At 37.9% G+C, this 19,126-nt stretch overlaps 1 protein-coding gene across 1 annotated transcript; it reads left to right on the top strand.

Moving 5' to 3' along the window:
* Positions 1-8,712: 8,712 nt before the first annotated feature.
* LOC121756162 (serine/threonine-protein kinase BLUS1-like) lies at positions 8,713-18,228 on the top strand. Its single transcript, XM_042151634.1, has 23 exons — positions 8,713-9,102; positions 11,165-11,419; positions 11,528-11,652; positions 11,814-11,858; positions 12,383-12,464; positions 12,547-12,615; positions 12,719-12,889; positions 12,972-13,037; positions 13,643-13,711; positions 13,803-13,874; positions 14,017-14,063; positions 14,266-14,544; positions 15,381-15,514; positions 15,601-15,695; positions 15,783-15,821; positions 15,905-15,964; positions 16,063-16,164; positions 16,304-16,355; positions 16,429-16,484; positions 17,253-17,317; positions 17,525-17,576; positions 17,694-17,817; positions 17,897-18,228. Exons 1-22 carry the CDS (start codon positions 8,947-8,949, stop codon positions 17,760-17,762), a joined length of 2,160 nt encoding a protein of 719 aa, XP_042007568.1. The 5' UTR covers positions 8,713-8,946; the 3' UTR covers positions 17,763-17,817; positions 17,897-18,228.
* Positions 18,229-19,126: the final 898 nt, after the last annotated feature.

Raw genomic sequence — 19,126 nt, 5'->3', positions numbered from 1 at the left:
AGTAGACTTGCCTGAAGGCTGTAAGACTTTAGGGTGCAAGTGGATTCTGAAAAGGAAATATAAGCCCGATGGTACTATAGATAAGTACAAAGCTCGCCTAGTTGTCCAAGGCTTTAAGCAGAAAGAAGGGCATGACTTTTTTGATACCTATTCACCTGTTACGAGAATAACTTCCATTCGGGTGCTTCTTGCGATTGCTGCTTTGCACAATCTTGAGATTCACCAAATGGATGTGAAAACTGCGTTTCTGAATGGTGATCTGGAAGAAGAAATATATATGGAACAACCCGAAGGGTTTGTTGTGCCTGGGCAAGAGCGTAAAGTATGCAAACTGGTAAAGTCATTATATGGGTTGAAGCAAGCACCATTACAATGGCATTTAAAATTTGACAACGTGATGTTGGCAAATGGTTTCACTATCAATGAGTGCGATAAGTGTGTTTACATTAAGAACACAGATAACGGTTTCGTTATTGTGTGTCTTTATGTAGATGATATGTTGATTACGGGCAGCAATAGTGCCATTATCAATGAAACCAAAAACATGTTGAAGAGAAATTTCGACATGAAAGATATGGGTTTAGCTGATGTGATTCTCGGAATCAAAATTAAAAGGAATCATGAGGGAATTGCTCTGACACAATCTCATTATATTGAGAAAGTGCTAAAGAAATTTCACTCATTCGATTGTGAGCCAGCTAAGACTCCATTGGAACCCAACGTGCATTTGAGTAAGCACACGGGTGAGCCTGTAGCTCAAGAAGAATATGCAAGGATCATAGGGAGTTTGATGTTTATCAAAACTGCACCCGACCAGATCTTGCGTGTACGGTGAATAAGCTGAGCCGATTTACGAGCAACCCAAGCAAGGAACATTGGAAAGCTCTGCGTAGGGTTTTGAGATACTTGAAGTATACTCTTAACTTTGAGCTGCAGTACACAAGATATCCCCAAGTACTTGAAGGGTATTGTGATGCAAATTGGATCTCTGATTCAAAAGACTCGTTCTCGACGAGTGGTTATGTGTTCATTGTTGGGGGTGGTGCTGTTTCGTGGAAATCAACGAAACAGACGTGTATTGCTCGTTCCACCATGGAATCTGAGTTTATTGCATTGGATAAAGCAGGGGAAGAAGCCGAGTGGCTCAGAAATTTCCTAGAATGTATTCCATGTTGGAAGAAGCCAGTGCCGACAGTAGTGATATACTGTGATAGCCAAGCAGCTATAGGGAGAGCACATAGTGGCTTATACAACGGTAAGTCTCGACATATTCGTCGGTGACATAATACCGTCAGGCAATTGATCACAAGTGGTGTTATCACAGTTGACTATGTAAGGTCAGTTGATAACTTAGCGGATCCGTTAACAAAAGGTTTAAACCGTGATCAAATGCATAAATTGCTAAAAGGAATGGGACTGAAAACCACATCTTAAAAGATGATTATAGTGGTAACCCAACCATACGATTGGAGATCCCATGGGCTTGGTTCAATGGGAAAACGAAGCTATATGAATCTAGTTGTAACACTCGGAAGATTTTCAATCTTCGCCCATTCTTTAGAAAACATTGAGTGTTGTAACCTGCATGTGGTAAGAGGCTAAGTTTTGACTTTTAATGATTCTTAGAAACCTCGAGGAGGTGGGTATTGCAGGATACCTGGAAAAGAATCACCTATGTAAGTGAAGAAGTGTGGGCCGCTTCAACATGTGAATCACTTATGAATCCAAAGTGGTGTTCCATGGCCAGTAAAGGACACAAACGTGAGAACTGATGAGTTTGTAAATAATATTGTGTCAATATTATTGTCTCGGTATACACCAAGGAGGAATGGTTCAAGGCATCACGTCCACCAGGCCGCCGGTATGCCCGATAGTGTTGACTATGGAAAGTTCAAAGCCCCAAGCTACTATTCCAAATGCAATATTGTTTCTCGAGAATTGAGCAAAGAGTCTGCATACATGCATTTATGTCTGGTGTTGGTTTGAGCTTGCAACGCTCTAACCAATGTGGGGGATTGTTGGAAATGTGTGAAATGGAATGGCTTTTAGCCTTTCATTTCCAAGTCCTTTGGCCTTTCACCTCATTTTGGTTTATGGTGTCCCTTAATGCCAAGACCTTTGAGGTGGCCTCCCCCATCCTATAAATAGGTGGAGCTTGGGAGAGTAGAATACACAACGAACATCACAACAAGCTTCTCTCTTCTCTAGCTCTCTACATCCTAGTTCACATATAGGAGCATTGCATAGCTCGTTTCTCGGAACTCCATCAAGTTCGCCGGTGCCTAGCGGGTTTGAGGTGCTTCTACACGTTAGGAGGAAGTCGTTTTATCTTTGGGGGCAATATGTCATTCCGTGAGCACTAGCCGGGGCGTAATTTGTCTTGCGGAAAGAGGGTTTTCCTCGACTCGACTTATAAATTTGGTTTGCTTTATTTTCGTTGTAATTTTCATTCCTCTATTTGCTGCAAGTTTCCTTTCGATTGTAATAGTTAGAGTACTGCCTGTACACGGCTTGTGAATTTCTTCCCATTATTTCTAACATTTCCACCCTCCTCAATAATATGTCAATACTCCATTCAAATCCCTCATCAAATTCAACACTTTCTTAACAGAAAAACAAACCACCATGTATTGAGGCTTTGTAGAGAACGAGATAGAGAATCTCAAGATCAAATCGTTCTACACTCAGAAGGTGGAGTTGGCGGCGGCGGTGCGGAGGAGGTGTTGCGAGCTAGAGGAGATTCTCGAACAAAACTCTTCCAGAAACTACTGAGAAAACAATAAATTATTAATTAAATAAAAAATCCTTAAAATACTGCAAATAAACTAAATTCTTACTCAAGTAAAAAAAATAAAAAATGGAACTTGTTCCAAGAAATGTGTTTGAAAGACACTAAACCACTGAAAAATATTGAAAATTGGATAACTATATTTAATTACCTTTGTATGAAAATAAAACTCGACGGAATCGCAGAAATTGAATCGGCAGATGAACTAGGGTTTCGGAGTCTTGAATGAAAAGGAGGAATGAAAATCTAGGGTGATGGAGTACATTTTCGATAGATGAATCGTCCAAAAGATTGTGCTTTAGAATATAATAATAATAATAATAATAATAATAATAATAATAATAATAATAATGCCTACATTTTCGCCATTACCATATTTAATGCAAAAGGTATTTTTTCTGTATAATGATGCTCGTATCATGCAATCTAGACCATCCATATCTTAAGTTATACACTATAATATGTGGTAGGGTAGATAATTCATCTAAAGATGAAATTCTACGAACAATACCTTACCAAACATGTTTTAACACATTGTTCGGTTTGCTAGATAGAATAAGAGCATCTCCAATGGTAATAGGCCTGCCATAGGCTAGCCACAAACTCCTCCTGCCACATCATCAGCACTAAAAACTCCTCCTGCCACATCATCAGGACAAGCAACTGGACAAGCAATAGACTAGCCACAATAAACAAAATTATAAAAAACAAATAATTAACAATCACACAAAATATGGAATTAAATTTACGAAACAGATATGGAAAAATTCAATAATAATATTTAAATTTAAAAAAAGTACATTAATTAAAAAAAAGTACATTAATTAAAAAAAATCTAACGACGTGCAGTCCTCTGCGCCCACAACTCTTCAATTAAATCCTTTTGGAGTCGAATATGATCATCCACTTGGCGCATGTCGGCATGTGCCTTGAGGCGGCCGACTTCATCGTGAGGTACCCCCCTTCGTACGTTGGGGGCGGCCACGCCGTGGCTTGGGCCGGCTTCATTAGCATTGTCATTGGCCCAACTAGTCAGTTGTACACCTTCATATTTGATAATCATGTTGTGCAGGATAATACATGCGTACATTATATCAGCAATGCAGTCGACATGCCACAAACGCGTTGGACCCCTAATCGCCGCCCATCGAGACTGGAGTACACCAAATGCGCGCTCCACGTCCTTGGGCGCCGACTCCTACCGTTCTGCAAAGTAGGTCTTCCTCTCATCTGATGCGCATCTGATCGTCTTCACAAAGACGGGCCACCTAGGGTATATCCCATCCGCCAAGTAGTAGCCCATATCATGCTGGTTCCCGTTGGCGATAAAACTGATGGGCGGAACGACACCATGGCACTGCTCGTTGAAAAGGGGCGACGAGTTGAGGACGTTGAGGTCGTTGTTCGACCCGGCTACCCCAAAATATGCATGCCAAATCCACAGCCGGTAATCAGCTACGGCCTCGAGGATCATCGTGGGATTCTTTCCCTTGTAGCCGGTCGTGTAGAACCCTTTCCAGGCAGCGGGGCAGTTCTTCCACTCCCAATGCATACAATCTATGCTGCCCAACATCCCGGAGAACTCATGCTTCTCCCCGTGCATCTGCATCAAATCCTGGCACTCTTCAGGGGTAGGGCTTCGAAGATACCGATCACGGAATATTTCAATGACTCATTGACAAAAATACTTGAGACAATCCAGGGCAATCGTCTCACCGATGTGGAGGTACTCGTCCCACATGTCTGCCGCGCCTCCGTAGGCCAACTGCCTGATTGCCGCAGTGCACTTTTGTATATGTGTGTGGCCGGGTCTGCCAGCCGCATCATACCTGAACCGGAAACACAAATATCGACGCTCCAAAGCATCAACGATACGCATAAACACTGCCCTACGCATCCTAAAACACTGCCTGAAAAGAGGCACCCCAAACCGCGGCTCCTCCGCAAAGTAGTCTTCATATAGCCGCTGATGTGCAGCTACGTGATCCCGATCAATCACTGCTCGTCGGTGGACAACAGGTGGAGGTCGAGGTACCGCCGGCTGCAAGGCCCTTTGTATCAACCGGTTTATCTCGCGGGACGCATAGGCCTTCAACTCTTCGTTTATTTGCCGTTCATACTCCACAGTATCACCACCACTACCACCCGCGTTACTCATTTCACGTTGTTGCTCTTGTACAGAAATTAAGATGGAGAGAAAACTCGTTAAAACAAGTAGTGCGAATGAAAATAACGTGCAAATCGCGTATATATAGTGTTTCGAAAAATTTAAAAAAAATTGAGCTGGCCGATCGCTCGCCGATCGGGAGCCTGCAATGGCGGCCAGCCGACCGGTGAGCGGATCGGCCAGCGCCCGAAAATCGGCGTCGGGTCACCGATTTTTTCGCCGAAATGGCGCTCGCCGGTTCCAATGGTTCGGCGAGCGGACCGGCCAGAGCCGGGAATCGGCTAGCCTGTCTGCTCCCCGCCATTGGAGATACTAAGATATAATCTATGATTAAGTTGTGAGACTATTTTAGTTGGAATGGGTTGACTATGACTAATTACACATGATTATCCAACTTAGATTGAGTTGTGAGATTCAATCTCATGAATCAAACACACTATATGTTTAATATTGAGATACAATCTTGGAAACCGAACAACCCCTAAGAGGCAATAGCATATATAGTAGGGTGGATAACTCATCTAAGTATGGAATTATCTTCACTTCCAAACATGCTTTAAGGGTATGTTTTGATCCTAGTGCACCCGTGTTCAATAATATGCGTTGTTTGAGTTTAACATACTTCTAGCTCTATGTTTGACATGAAATGTGATAAGGATCTTCATGAATAGATCCATCAATATTTCCAAGATATGCTCCAAATGGTGTTTAATTTCCATTTTAATACAAAATAAAGGAGATAGGGCGAGTTTAGCAAAAAAAATAAAAACTAGACCAAAAAGGATTTGATGAGGATTAGAAAATGAAGGGTGTATAGAGGAAGGAACCATCCTTAGGACCTAAGACCTCTCACAAAAAGATGAAGACAACCTTGACTATTTTTACCAAGACAAACACTCTACTGGTTCCAAGACAAACACTCTATGAATATGCTAACCATAGATGCATACATTTATTTGAATTGGTATAGAAAGAGAAAATCAAGCTGCTTACAAATAGGAATTGGATAAAATCTCACAACAAAGATAATCCATAAGAGTCTTTTTAAATCAACATTTATCAACAAAACTAGGGTTAAAGTCTCACAAATGATTATACTTCATCCGTCCCATAGAAATAGGTTAATTGGGGATGATGCAAATTTTAATGCATAATTAGTAAAGTAAGAGAAAATGAGAAAAAAATGTTGAAATAGTGTAGTGGATAGTGTGACCCATAAAGAATAAAGTAAAAGCAAAGGAAAAAAAGTTGTAATAAATGTATATGGACTATTTGTACGGGACGAACGAAAAAAGAAAATTCGACCTATTTCTGTTGGACGGATGGAGTATATATGTAGGTTTGAAAACCCAAGAAAAGGCCTTTAAAATGGGAAAAATTGGCAAAACAGACCAAAACGCCCACCTGGGCGTTCCACACCTCATTTCGCCCGACTCAGGGCTAACTCTCTGGCCAAATCTGCAAAAACAGAGCAAAACAACCAACCGAGCATTGTGAACATCTCATTTCGCCTGATCTGGGCGTTTCTTCTGAAGTCAACCGCTCTTCATACGACTTTCGTAAAACGGTCATAACTCTTTCTATCGAACTCCGATTGAGGCGTATAAGGTATTCACGCGAAGCTATTTCGAAGGCGTTGATATTCGAAGCCTTGAAAAGAGAGTTTAGACATCATTTGGATTGGTAGATTACTATTTGAATCATACCTCAACTACATCTTAGAGCATCCACAATAGGAGTGAACTAGCAATAGTTTAGCTAAAAACTACTCTTGCCACATCATCATGCCCTTCCCACAGTCTAGCGACTGCCCTAACCAAGCAACAGCCTAGCCAATGCCCTAGCCCTCCCGAGAAATAAAAATACCAAAAACAACAACAACGAAGTGAATTGGAGAAAAAAACTGAAATGGGAATAGAAAAAAAAATCGGCTAGCCGGTTAGTCCACGCCCGACCTCTCGGTCGTTGGTTTTTCATCCTCTTGGCTAGCCTACCGCAATAGAGGACTAGCCGAGCACCCTAGCCGCACGCCGGTGGCTAGGGCGTTGGCTAGTCCGCTCATGTGGATGCTCTTAGCTCTTTGTTATGACCTTTCCTTTTTCTTGCGCCCCAATCTATCTGCGACTCACGGCGTACGAGTGACTCTTGAGGCACGACGTCTATAATCATATCAAAATGTAAAACTGAAAAAATATAATTGTGTCATTCTTTCCTTAAAAAGCACTAAAAACTTACGTCAACCATTAGATAATTAAACAAGATTTGATGGACCAGATTTGTACTTGTAGGGATCAGACCACCATGACACTAGTTACTAGGACCTCTTTTGTATTACACCGCTTACTGAGATGGCTAATCTCAGAGAATACAAGCCAAGATACAAAAGACAGTTACACATATAAACCCTAGGTACAATCTACCTATCTAGAAACAAGTTACAATCAGGAAACCCTAGCTAAGACTGGATCCTCGTCAGACTCCAGACCTGTACACTAAGTAGAAGGGTCAGTATAACAAGAAAGGACTCAGTCTAGAGGATATGGCTCAGGTAAAAGCACTGACTGCACTAGGCCTTGGACCTCCCCAAATCTCAACCGAGAAACACAAAGAGGAACACCGTTGAGAGGATTACACCGTCTGAGATCAGAAACCCTAGATCTCACCGACTACCACACACCACAACCTTCTCACACACGGATCATTCACGAACACTTGGATCTCCGCCTCACACCACAAGATCTCACAAGAACACCTCCGATCACAGCCAGATCTAACCCTGCGGTCAGACCTCAAACCAGATCTGAAAAGGAAACCGAAGTAGTCACCTATCTCCAGATCAGAGTCGATGACCTACTCTAAAACCGAGGATCATCGGAGGAAGAAAGAGATTGGAGAAGAAGACCGACAGTAACCGCCGGAGAGAGTGAGAGAGTGTATAGAGAAGGCATAGCAAAATCACAAGAGAGAGAGAGAGAATAGACTAACTGAGTGAAGGAAGTGAGGAGGCGGAGTCATAACACTCAGCAAACAAACACAACCCTTCATCCAACGGCTGGGACTCAGGATCCGTGTGGAGGTGCACACGTGGCGGACATCGTGGCTATCAAATAAGTGAATTAAATGAGACTGGCCCAAATCATATTTGGGCCTGATTTAATTCCCAACGGGCTTGTCACAATATTTGGCAATTGCCAGAATGAAGTCCAATATTTACAATATTTAACAGTAGATGTGAAAAATCTTGAAGTTTGTTGTGTTCATTACAAAGCAGAGTTTGGTGTTTATAATTTATAAATATAAATGAAGTGATAATTTGTGAAAACCTTCTTACATAAGAATATCGAAAGACTGCATCTGATTAAAATTTATCAGTCTTCGAAAGACTGCATCTGATTAAAATTTATCAGTCTTCAATTAGGTGAGTCCGCATGAGCTTTACGTGAAGAAGTGATACTTTATCTACATAAATAAATAAATTGGATAAGTTTATGAATAACTCTAAAACCATGTTAATGCTTTTGAACAACGCTGGAAATTTATTGTTTGCTAGCAAATGTATGGGAATTGGTAGTCAACGCCTGCATAATTATACTTCTAACATAGGAGTAATAATAATATTATTACCAATGAACAAAAAAGTAGTACTATTGCTTATAACTTTGGAAAAACATTAAAAATATAAAGAAGTAAAATTAAAAGGCCAATAATGAAATTGGTAAGAAAAACAATCCTGAAATCTAAAAATATCGATACAATTCGGACTATCGTAACAAACAGAGAGACAAAAATAGGGAGAGACAGAAAAGTAAGAAATTTTCAGCAGACTTCAACACAGTCCATATCTATAGACTCTCACTGTCCATTTCTGGATTCTCTCATGATTCAGTCACAAAGAAAGCAAAAACAAGAAGAAAATTCATGATTTAAAGCTAAACTTTTGGTGGAATCGAAGCGGAATTTTTTGAGATTGATTGATGGCTGCGTGATAGAAATGGGGAAGACTTACTCGGCGAATCCGAATGATTACAAGCTTCTAGAAGAGGTGGGATACGGCGCCAGCGCCACTGTTTACAGAGCGATCTATTTGCCTTACAATGAAGTGGTGGCGGTTAAGTGCTTGGATCTCGATCGATGCCATAGCAATCTGGTTCGTTCAATCTATTCCTTTTCCTCTATTTGTGGTTAGCTTCTGTTAATTTGCTTTGATTCCGTGTGTTTTGGGGATTTAATTTCATTTGAGGTGACTTTTGATCTAGTTGGGGGTGCATTTCTGTTGTTGCTTGGAGAATTTCAATGCATCCGCAGTTTGAGATCTCGGTGCATTGATGTGCAATTAGCTAGATAGAGAGTGTTGAGGGCGAATCCTTGATGAAGCTTTGAAATGGTTCAATTTGAAATCTGTTGTGCAATTTGGTTTCTATATGGTTATAGGTTAAGTTAGCTAGCGGCTTATCATTAATATGTAATTTGAAGGCTTGAACCAAATTTATTTATTCTTAAGGAAATTTAGTGTAAAGAAGTCCAGCCATTATCAGCTGCATTGAGTTTGAGAAGCATCAGATAAGATCACTCTTTCATTTGAGAAATACTGTTGTTGAGTTAACTTAGAAGAATGACATTGAAAATCTCGAGGAAGGGCTGATTGAGAAAGATTTCATCTAACCTGGCTTTCTGTTGGTTAATGAGCTATATTTAATGGAATTGTTTCGCTACAACCAAAAGAATTATCAATCAATTTCATTTCCCCAAGAAACCTATTTCATTAATATACGACCATAAAGCTAATGTTTGGTGTTGGTTTATTAGCATAAATGCAAATCTATTGCCTTTTCTGTTAAAGCTACCTTGTTCAGAATTAAGCCTCATTTTCCTCGTGTCACTGTGATATAAGGTTGACATAAATGCTACAGCTGTTGATTGCGTTCCTGTTAGTTATAACATACTCCCTCAGTCCTTTGCCAAGTGATGCGCTTCTTTTTTAACGTGTTTTAGGAAAATGATAATAAATAATTAAAGTGGAGATAGAGTAAAGTAAGAGAGAGAATAATGTAGAGGAGGGTCTCATCTACACTATTCTTTCTCTTACTTTACTCTCTCTCCTCTGTAACTATTTATTAGGAGTATTATTTTCCCAAAACACATGTAAAAAAGATGCGCCTCACTTAGCGAGGGACGGAGGGAGTACATCTTATATATCCTAGATAAGTGTCAATCATTATTCGATTATGTCTTTTTAGGTCAAAAAATGTAAATTCTTTCGATGTCATTTATGGAGTACTCCTATTATTTACTAGCAGTTTGTGCTAACTAGAATCTAAATGAAGGTCAATGAAATTTGAACTGGAGTACTCCAGATTAAGTTAGACGTAGAATGGGCTATTGAAGTTGTAAAAAGTCAAATATGCTGGCCATAGCCAGTTTTTTTAAACATGTTAGCGCATAAATTATGAGATGAATGTGAGCATATAAATTAACACTTTTAAGATGCCAAGAGCAATATTGCTGTTATGAGTTCCACATATGCGATCTTATGGTGTGAAGTCTGGCATCGGATCTATCCTGAAGTTCTGACATGTATATAAGTGTGTGTGTATCAAACTGTATTTATTGATATTAATTTTCATAAAATTTTAAGGTTCATATAATCAAAATATGGATTTTCACTATACAATATCAAATTAATCATGACATTTTCTCCCCATCTCTGACTAGTAATTAAATAGCTAAGTTATCTTAACCCCCCCCCTCTCTGAATGTGATAGAACTTAAGATAATATCACAGCCAAACTTCTGTATCTACTGCTTGTCATCTGCTACAGGTGAACATGTAGTTAGGCGTTGACTACCTTATGGCACAATGTAAGAATTATTAATGGCTGTTTCTCGAATCGTATGAAGGGAATCTGCATAATTAGCTTTTGCCAATGACTTTCTGCTTCTGAGATATGTTGCCTTATGGGCGTTTACTACCATTAAAGAATTGTATGCAGAGAAATGTAATCTAACTATCTCAGTTGGCTCAGAATTCTTAATGTAGGTATATTGTAGTATTCCTGTTAAGTTTAGATCTCTTTGATGGAAGTTCTTGTTCTTCCTTGGATACTAGTTTCAAAATATAAGAATATTTTCACCAGTTAATGTAGCTTATTTTTCTGTTAGGATGAGTAGATGTGGTTAGACTGGAGTTTATGATATTATCTTTTCTGCAGGATGATATTCGCCGGGAAGCTCAAACGATGAGTTTAATAGACCATCCTAATGTCATAAAATCTTTTTGTTCATTTGTTGTTGACCGCAACCTTTGGGTGGTAATGCCTTTTATGGCTGAGGGGTCTTGCCTACATCTCATGAAAATAGCATATCAAGAAGGGTTCGAAGAATCTGCCATTGGATCTATCCTGAAAGAAACTTTGAAGGCTTTGGATTACCTTCATCATCATGGCCATATTCATCGTGACGTTAAGGTTAATTAATTTTGCAAGTTTGCATCTAGGCAGATCACAGACACTGGACTTGTTTGGACAATATGCATTAAGTAAATTACTTCATATTTTGTTTAACATCTCTTACAGGCTGGAAATATATTGATGGATAGTAATGGTGAGGTGAAGCTTGCTGATTTTGGTGTTTCAGCCTGCATGTTTGACAGAGGTGATAGACAGCGTTCGAGGAATACCTTTGTAGGCACACCATGCTGGTGTGTGTCTCTCTCTCTCACATGTACACACACACACATTGAGGCAAAAATACTACACTAACTCCAGTAGTTATCCAATACCCATTTACTTTCTATTATGCATATCTCCCAGTCTCACTCACTCTTTTGATACCTACTGCTAATTTTAATTCATTATGCAGGATGGCCCCAGAAGTGTTGCAGCCAGGAACTGGATATGATTTCAAGTGGGTTACTCCATGTTCTTGTATTGGCTTGTGGTTCTAAATAAACTGTGTTTTATGCATGCACAATTTGATGAGCATAAAAAAAGTGTTTGTGAATGTATCATTTAAGTTTAATCTACTCTCGTAGATTGCGATTTGGATAATTATTAATGATATCTCCTAGAATCTGTACTGGCAAATTAGTTTCAAATCTGAGGTATGTGTAAGATGGTGGTGCAATGTTTACCTAGAAATTTGTTTTCATTCCATAAGCTACTTTGGCAGAATCCTAACTGTGTGACTTTGATATGACGTCTGAAGTCTGAAAATGTCTATTTGAAAGACTAAAGTCAATTTCAAACTCTAGCTGATCTATTCTGGAAAGAACATTTCTCACTTTAAATTATCACACCAAGTAATTTTATCATATTGGATCCATGCTCACCTTGTACTCCTATTTGTTAGTCTCCCATCATGATTGTTAGCAGTTATAGATACCTATTCCTTTTGTGCATTATTTATAGTGTTTTTTGTTAAATATTCAGGGCTGACATTTGGTCATTTGGAATAACTGCACTGGAGTTAGCCCATGGACACGCACCATTTTCCAAATATCCTCCAATGAAGGTGTACATCTCTACATAAGAGCTCTTTTTGTGGATGATACTGTCCTAAACACTTTTTGATATATGCCTCTACGCTCCAATAGGTTTTGTTAATGACCATACAAAATGCTCCCCCCGGACTTGATTATGACCGTGATAAGAGGTTCTCTAAGGTATTCATGATATTTCCAGCTGCACCATGTTCACTGAACACTTTTATGGCCTCTAAATTATTATTACCAGTGTCCATGATTAGTCGCGTTTGGCTTTTGACAGTCCTTTAAAGAAATGGTTGCTATGTGCTTGGTAAAAGATCAAACAAAGAGACCAACTGCAGAAAAGTTGTTAAAACACTCATTTTTCAAGAATGCAAAGCCTCCTGAACTCATTGTTAAAAAGTTGTTTGTTGACCTGCCACCACTATGGAAGCGCGTGAAAGATCTACAGGTATATCCCGTTCATGGAAACCAGCAGGGTTCAGAAGTAATTTTCTAGAATTTATGTTGATATTGTTGTGAATTGCACGCAGATCAAAGATGCTGCACAACTTGCTTTGAAAAAATTGCCTTCAGCTGAAGAGGAGGCTATATCTCAGGTTTGAAATGCATCAGATCCCATTATTTCTTTTATTTTGTTACCTATTTATGATAAGCAAAGATTTACTGCAATGGGACACATATCTCTTTTCTCTTGCTGGTATAATACTTGATGCTTCTAATGCTATTTGCCTTTTACATGGCCTACATGTGAGAGATTATAGATAACTTCTCCACCCCTGATGTTCACAAAAAGTAGAATGAAAAAGTGTTTGTATCCGTTTATGAGTGTTTTTATATTTGATTGGAGCGAAGGAAGTTGTAAACCCTCGTTCTCTCCTTATTCCTTTCTTGCTCATTAGCCAACCGCTACCAACAGACCTCATGTTCTATTGAGTAGACAGTTGAGCTAAACTGCTGGTGTATATGATCAAACAACAGCTGGAATTGTCTTATCTCATTAACAAGTTGATAAGTATGGGGCCCGTCTCTATTTGTTTATTTTATTACTATTTTGAAGAAGTAATGATGTGAGGATATGTAGAATCTGCCATTTAAACACTTTGCTCAGGATTTAGAAACATTAATACATTCCCTGTAATTTGTGGTTTGTGCATTTGTTGTGATTATCTTTCTTGATTGCATAGCTTCTGTTCTATTTCAGAGTGAGTACCAGCGAGGAGTAAGTGCTTGGAACTTTGATGTTGAGGATTTGAAGTTTCAAGCATCATTGGTATGTTGAGAGAAGTCTTATTTATGCCCATCATCAGTATGGAATAATTGTGAAGATTGGAAGTGATCCTATAGGCTGTTTTATTCTGCAGTTGCTAGACGAGGATGAAATACAAGAAATCCAAGAAGAAGCAGACAGTATAAAATCTAATATGAGCCAAAAGGTTGTTTTCATAATTATTTACTTCTTAAGACCTGTCAGTTTTTTGTCATTTCTTTTGTTTTTTGTTGTATACATCTTGCTATACTTGATGCTTATACAAAGTTAAGAACGTCGATAACAAAGTACCTTTTTCTTGTTTGTAGAGTGCATCTGATTCTGTACCAAAACCAGCAGTCCACAACATTGGCAGGTAACTTGAAAATATTCTTTCCATCTTTATGCTACGTTATTATATTGTTGCCTTGTAAAGGTTATTTGTCTACAGTTCTTAATTTAGTTTTAGTTTTTGCTTCTGTTCTGATGCACGTGAAGAAATGAGTTTACTATATGGTAAACTTATGTCCCTATTAATACCTAAATAATTTTTCTGCTGTGTCTCCTTTCATCTCCAGTGAAAAGATAAATGGTGATGAGCTGCTTGTAGTTGAGAACCTTACAAATAAGGGACAGACATATGAAAGTGGCATTAAAGAGTTTGACAATAAGGCAAAAACTGATATGAAGAAGAGCAATTCAAAATCTGAGCTGCCAGCATCACTCGTAGAGAATGAAGGAGCTCAAGCCAAGAATAAAACTCAGACAGGCAGAGCCCGTCAAACTCAAAGTGGACCACTTGTGCCTGGTATGGTGCTAAGTAATTCACAGTCAGAAAGAGCTCGAAAATTTGAAAGGTTTTCTGCCTCATCTTACTCTTGTTATGTTTCTGCAGCAATGGTGTGTTATCTATCTGACGAGATAATAGGTAGCATGATAGGGGAACTACTTAACTGCTAATAACATGAATTTTATCGCTATTCTCATTCTTTAATGTGGCTGAATATTCTAGCTGTCGCTGTGAACTTGATAGTTTGATCTTTATACACCTGGAATCTATTGTCTTGATGTTTCTTCCTTCAGTTTTACTATGACTCTAAAATGAACGCTTAATTTGTCTTACATCCAGAATATCTCCTTTCATGCTAATTGGAAATGCTCTTCAAGTAAACTTGTTTGTGTGCTTTCTCTGGGTAACTTTATTGGACCATTTTCTATTTGAATTTCTTATCTGAAGAGTTAGTTTCAACTACTTTAACTTGACAAAAGACTTCTTACTTCCTGATGTTGGGATAAATACATTATTAGGTAGGGCCGTAGGATATTCAATTTCTAGCTTAACTCTAAGAACTTTGCACGCAGTTCAGTATATGCTCTGATATACATGCATTTTCTAGTGTTATGCTATGTTTCATGCTGTGAAGAGCATGAAGAAGGGATGCTCACCTTCGTGGAGTGCATGGGTTTATTTAGTCATCAATTTTTAAACTGATTCTATATCATGGAGATGTGGAGTGCACGGGTTTGTTTACTCATGAATTTTAAAACTGAGCGAAATTAACTTGCTATATTTTCCCTGCGCAAATTACAAAATCTTTGTTAGATCTATATGGTCGTTTCTTGGCTTTTGCAATTCAACAGGATAATTCCCCTAATCTAATTTCACTGGTAAATATAAAATTGTGTTCATTAGGTATGAAATTGATAACCACTTAGTGGCTGAGAAGTCTCAGCAAGTGCGAAGAGCACCCAGTTTTAGCGGTCCTCTAAACCTTCCGAACCGAGCTTCAGCAAACAGTTTATCAGCTCCAATCAAATCATCAGGAGGTATATTTAATTAGCATGCATAATTGCATATAACTATTTTTGGATAAATTCTTGGAAGCATATTATATCATCTTTTTTGTTTCCAGGGTTTAAAGACACATTGGAGGACAAATCAAAAATGAATTTGGTACAAATAAAAGGGCGGTTCTCCGTGACGTCCGAAAATGTAGATCTTGTAAAGGTATAACTCATTTAAGTACTAGATTCTTTTTCATGACTGTTACTTTATTGTTTCTCATGATTGTTCCTAACCTAACACAATGACTAGGATATTCCACTATCCACAGTCTCTCGGCGAAGTTCTCAGGTAAGAAAGGAGCCACCTTTATTCTTTTAAAATATGGTGACAGTTTTTTTTATCATATAACTGGATGTTCATGTGGTTCTCAGGGGTCACCACTGAGGAAGTCTGCTAGCGTAGGCAGCTGGATATTTGATTCCAAACAAATGGTGTGTATGCTTCTTGTATCTATTGATATTTAAATTACTGCCGCTAACTGGATATTTGATTCCAAATTACCGGTCTTTCTGATGCTCTTGCTATTCAGCCCCAAAGCCAGCCACCCAAAGAAATCGGCTATAGTAATGGATTTGCCTCAGTTCTGATGCCTCACCTTCAAAATCTCTTCCAACAAACATCAATTCAGCAGGTAAGATAGTTTTCAAAATTCATTTGTCTTGTCAGGTTTACAGCTTTTCTCTCAGTATGCATTGCTTCGGCCAAATCGCAATTTCCTTTGTTTTAAATTCTATTAAACCTTGGATCTCATTTCTCCGTCTTAATTCCAGGATCTTATCGTTAATTTATTAAGTAGCTTGCAAATAGCGGAGGTTGAAAATGGTGCGTTTTTTCTATGTTTAGCATATGACTGAATGATCATGTGTTTATTTGGCTGACCTATTCCCCTTTCCAGCTCCTCAAAATGGGAAACTGCCTCCTTTACCTCGTGGTTCAGACACTAATGGCAGTGTAAGTACACTTGCTGATAATTTGTTCATTTTGGTATATTTTTTTGTTTAATTCAAAGGGATTTTGTGTGGAAGAACATCAGGTTTTTATGGTTCAACATAAAATTTTAACTTTTCTAGAGTGAACATGTGTTTGTGAAATTATTGTCTAGGGAACTACCTACATCTGTTCGATAGAACTATATGCCAATATGTCATGTTTTTTTAACCTCTTTAACAATTAGTAGAAAATTGCATCATAAAAATTCTTGCTAATCTATTCAGTATTTACCTATACAGTACACAGGTTTGACATCTAGAAGACTTTCTTGCTCTGTTTTCTCAATATTACAAAACCAATTTATTTGATTTTACTTAGCATTCTTTGTGTGTGATTAATGTTAATATTGTAGATTAGTCATAGTACATTCAACCGTTAAACTGCAAAAAGGAATTGATTACCATCATTTGTCTTCCACCACAACATAGCCTAGCATTACTTCCTGAATTGTAGGTCCAAAACCACAGTAAGAAAAAAACACAGCCATAACGTCTTATGTACCTCAATCTGAAGTTTCAAAGTTTAAAAAAGCGCCATCCTACTCTTTGGTTTCAATTATTTCATCTAAGACTCCAACCTGAGATATTTTTTCCATGCCAACTGTGGCTTGTGATGAAATAATATCTTTGCTTGTTGTGGCACAGAATTTTATGATAGATAAATCTCTACAGCATGGTGATATGAGTTTGCACTGGTGCATACTGCTGATACTTGTTGCAATTTTTGCAGGTTGAATCTATTGTTTCTGAAAGGGAAAGGATGCTGCTTATGACGATATCTGAACTCCAAGCTAGGTGTGTTGTAATTTGACTGAATGAGACAAACAAATTCTCTAAGAGCTGTAATATCCATCTTTCGGGTGGGGGGTTACCTGGCTTGTGAATGGGAATGGGGGAATCACTGTTACCCTAAAAACTGAATTGTTCCTACTATCAAGCACAACTTTCATATCTTTCTATCATCTTTGTCATCAAATTTCCTATCTCTCTGGTCGCCTGCAGGATGAATAGCTTGACAGATGAATTAACTTCGGAAAAGCTCAAATACATGCAAGTGAGTTCTTCTTGCACATATAGATAGTGTTTGTGTTGCAAAAACTTAAGAGTATTAGAGTTCAGAGTTCTCACAACGACATATAGTTTGATGACCACTCTTTTCCACTCCTGGCAGTTACAACAAAGACTAAATGCAGTGCCAACACGTGAAGAGGATGAAGATAGAAGGGGAGGAGATTCATGATTTCGGGTATATATGTCAAATGTTTTTGTTCATCCATCACACCTTGAGAGTTCAGGTAAAACTAGAGAATATAATGATATATTGGGCCACATAACTGCTGCTCTAATATTAATTAGCATTGGTTTGATTCTCAGGGTGAAAATGTAGAGACAAATGCAAGATGTTGTTGGTTATAGCTGGAATGAAGGGTTGTATGTTGAATAAGAGGGTTAAAAAAGATTCCAACACCTTGTTTGAGGATTGAAAGAGAATAATGAAAAGGTAATGAGCTGAGTTGATTTATTTGGTTGGTGGGGATGGAAAGTAGGTGGTGTTGTGTTGTGTTGGTAACCTCAAGCCAATGTGTATTATTTGAGATTAGATGAAAAAACCAGTCGCATTCAATGTAATGCCGAATTATAACTGTAATTCTGTGAATATATAATCTGTAATATTATGTGCTGGTATATACTTTGTTTTTCATGCACCACTAATAGTACTTTTTAACGAAAAATAATCACTTTTCAGTGTATTTTGGTTTCAAGTAACTGAGTATAAATAATGTGTAAAATTATGTGCTGGTTTTGTGTTCAAATTCTATCTCTCAGGTTATTTTTCTGTCTTCTTTTTGGTAACAGCTAAATGATATACGGAGTAAAATTTATTCTATATATATCTAACATGATTCTTAAGGATTTTTAATTTTAAATCAAAATAAAGAAAATTGTAAGTAAATATTATATTACTCCTTCCAAAAATTGTAAATAAATATTCCTCCTTCCATCTCAAGTTGAGGTATTTTTTTTGACATTGGATTTAATAGAGTATAAAGGTTAAGTGAAGAGGCAATAAAATAGGATAGAAAACAAAATAGGAAAGAGATATAAAAAGTTGAGTAAAATAGAATAAAGTTGGGACGAATAGAAATACAGCAGATCTTAACTAAATTGAGACAAATGAAGTATTATATTTTCTTTATAATAATAGAAGTAATTAAATTAAGGAAAATGGGTTGATTATATTTGAGGAGATGAAACTTTAGGCCTAAATAGGATGTAAAAATAGTCGTATTTTCACTCTTCTATTTTGCAATTTGCCTTTCTGCGTTTGTTAAATAGGGACAAACTTAACCATAAAAAAATGTATTACTACTGCATAATGTTTTTGACGTAATTGTTAATGACAAACTTGGGCATACGTCAAAATGGATGTCTTCTTTTTTTAAACTAACCTAATAAAGCATGATTGCGATTTTTTTGTTATGATTTTTGTTGAATCATTCAAGAGAGATTATTTAATAAGAGAGCAAAAATTATACACTCATTTTTATCATAAAATATCAGTTGAGTATAATTTTCTATTTGTAATAATTTGAATACCCTATT

This window comes from Salvia splendens, chromosome 11 (assembly GCF_004379255.2).
Source record: "Salvia splendens isolate huo1 chromosome 11, SspV2, whole genome shotgun sequence".
Lineage (NCBI taxonomy): Eukaryota > Viridiplantae > Streptophyta > Magnoliopsida > Lamiales > Lamiaceae > Salvia > Salvia splendens.
This window is presented reverse-complemented; position numbering and strand designations above follow the sequence as displayed.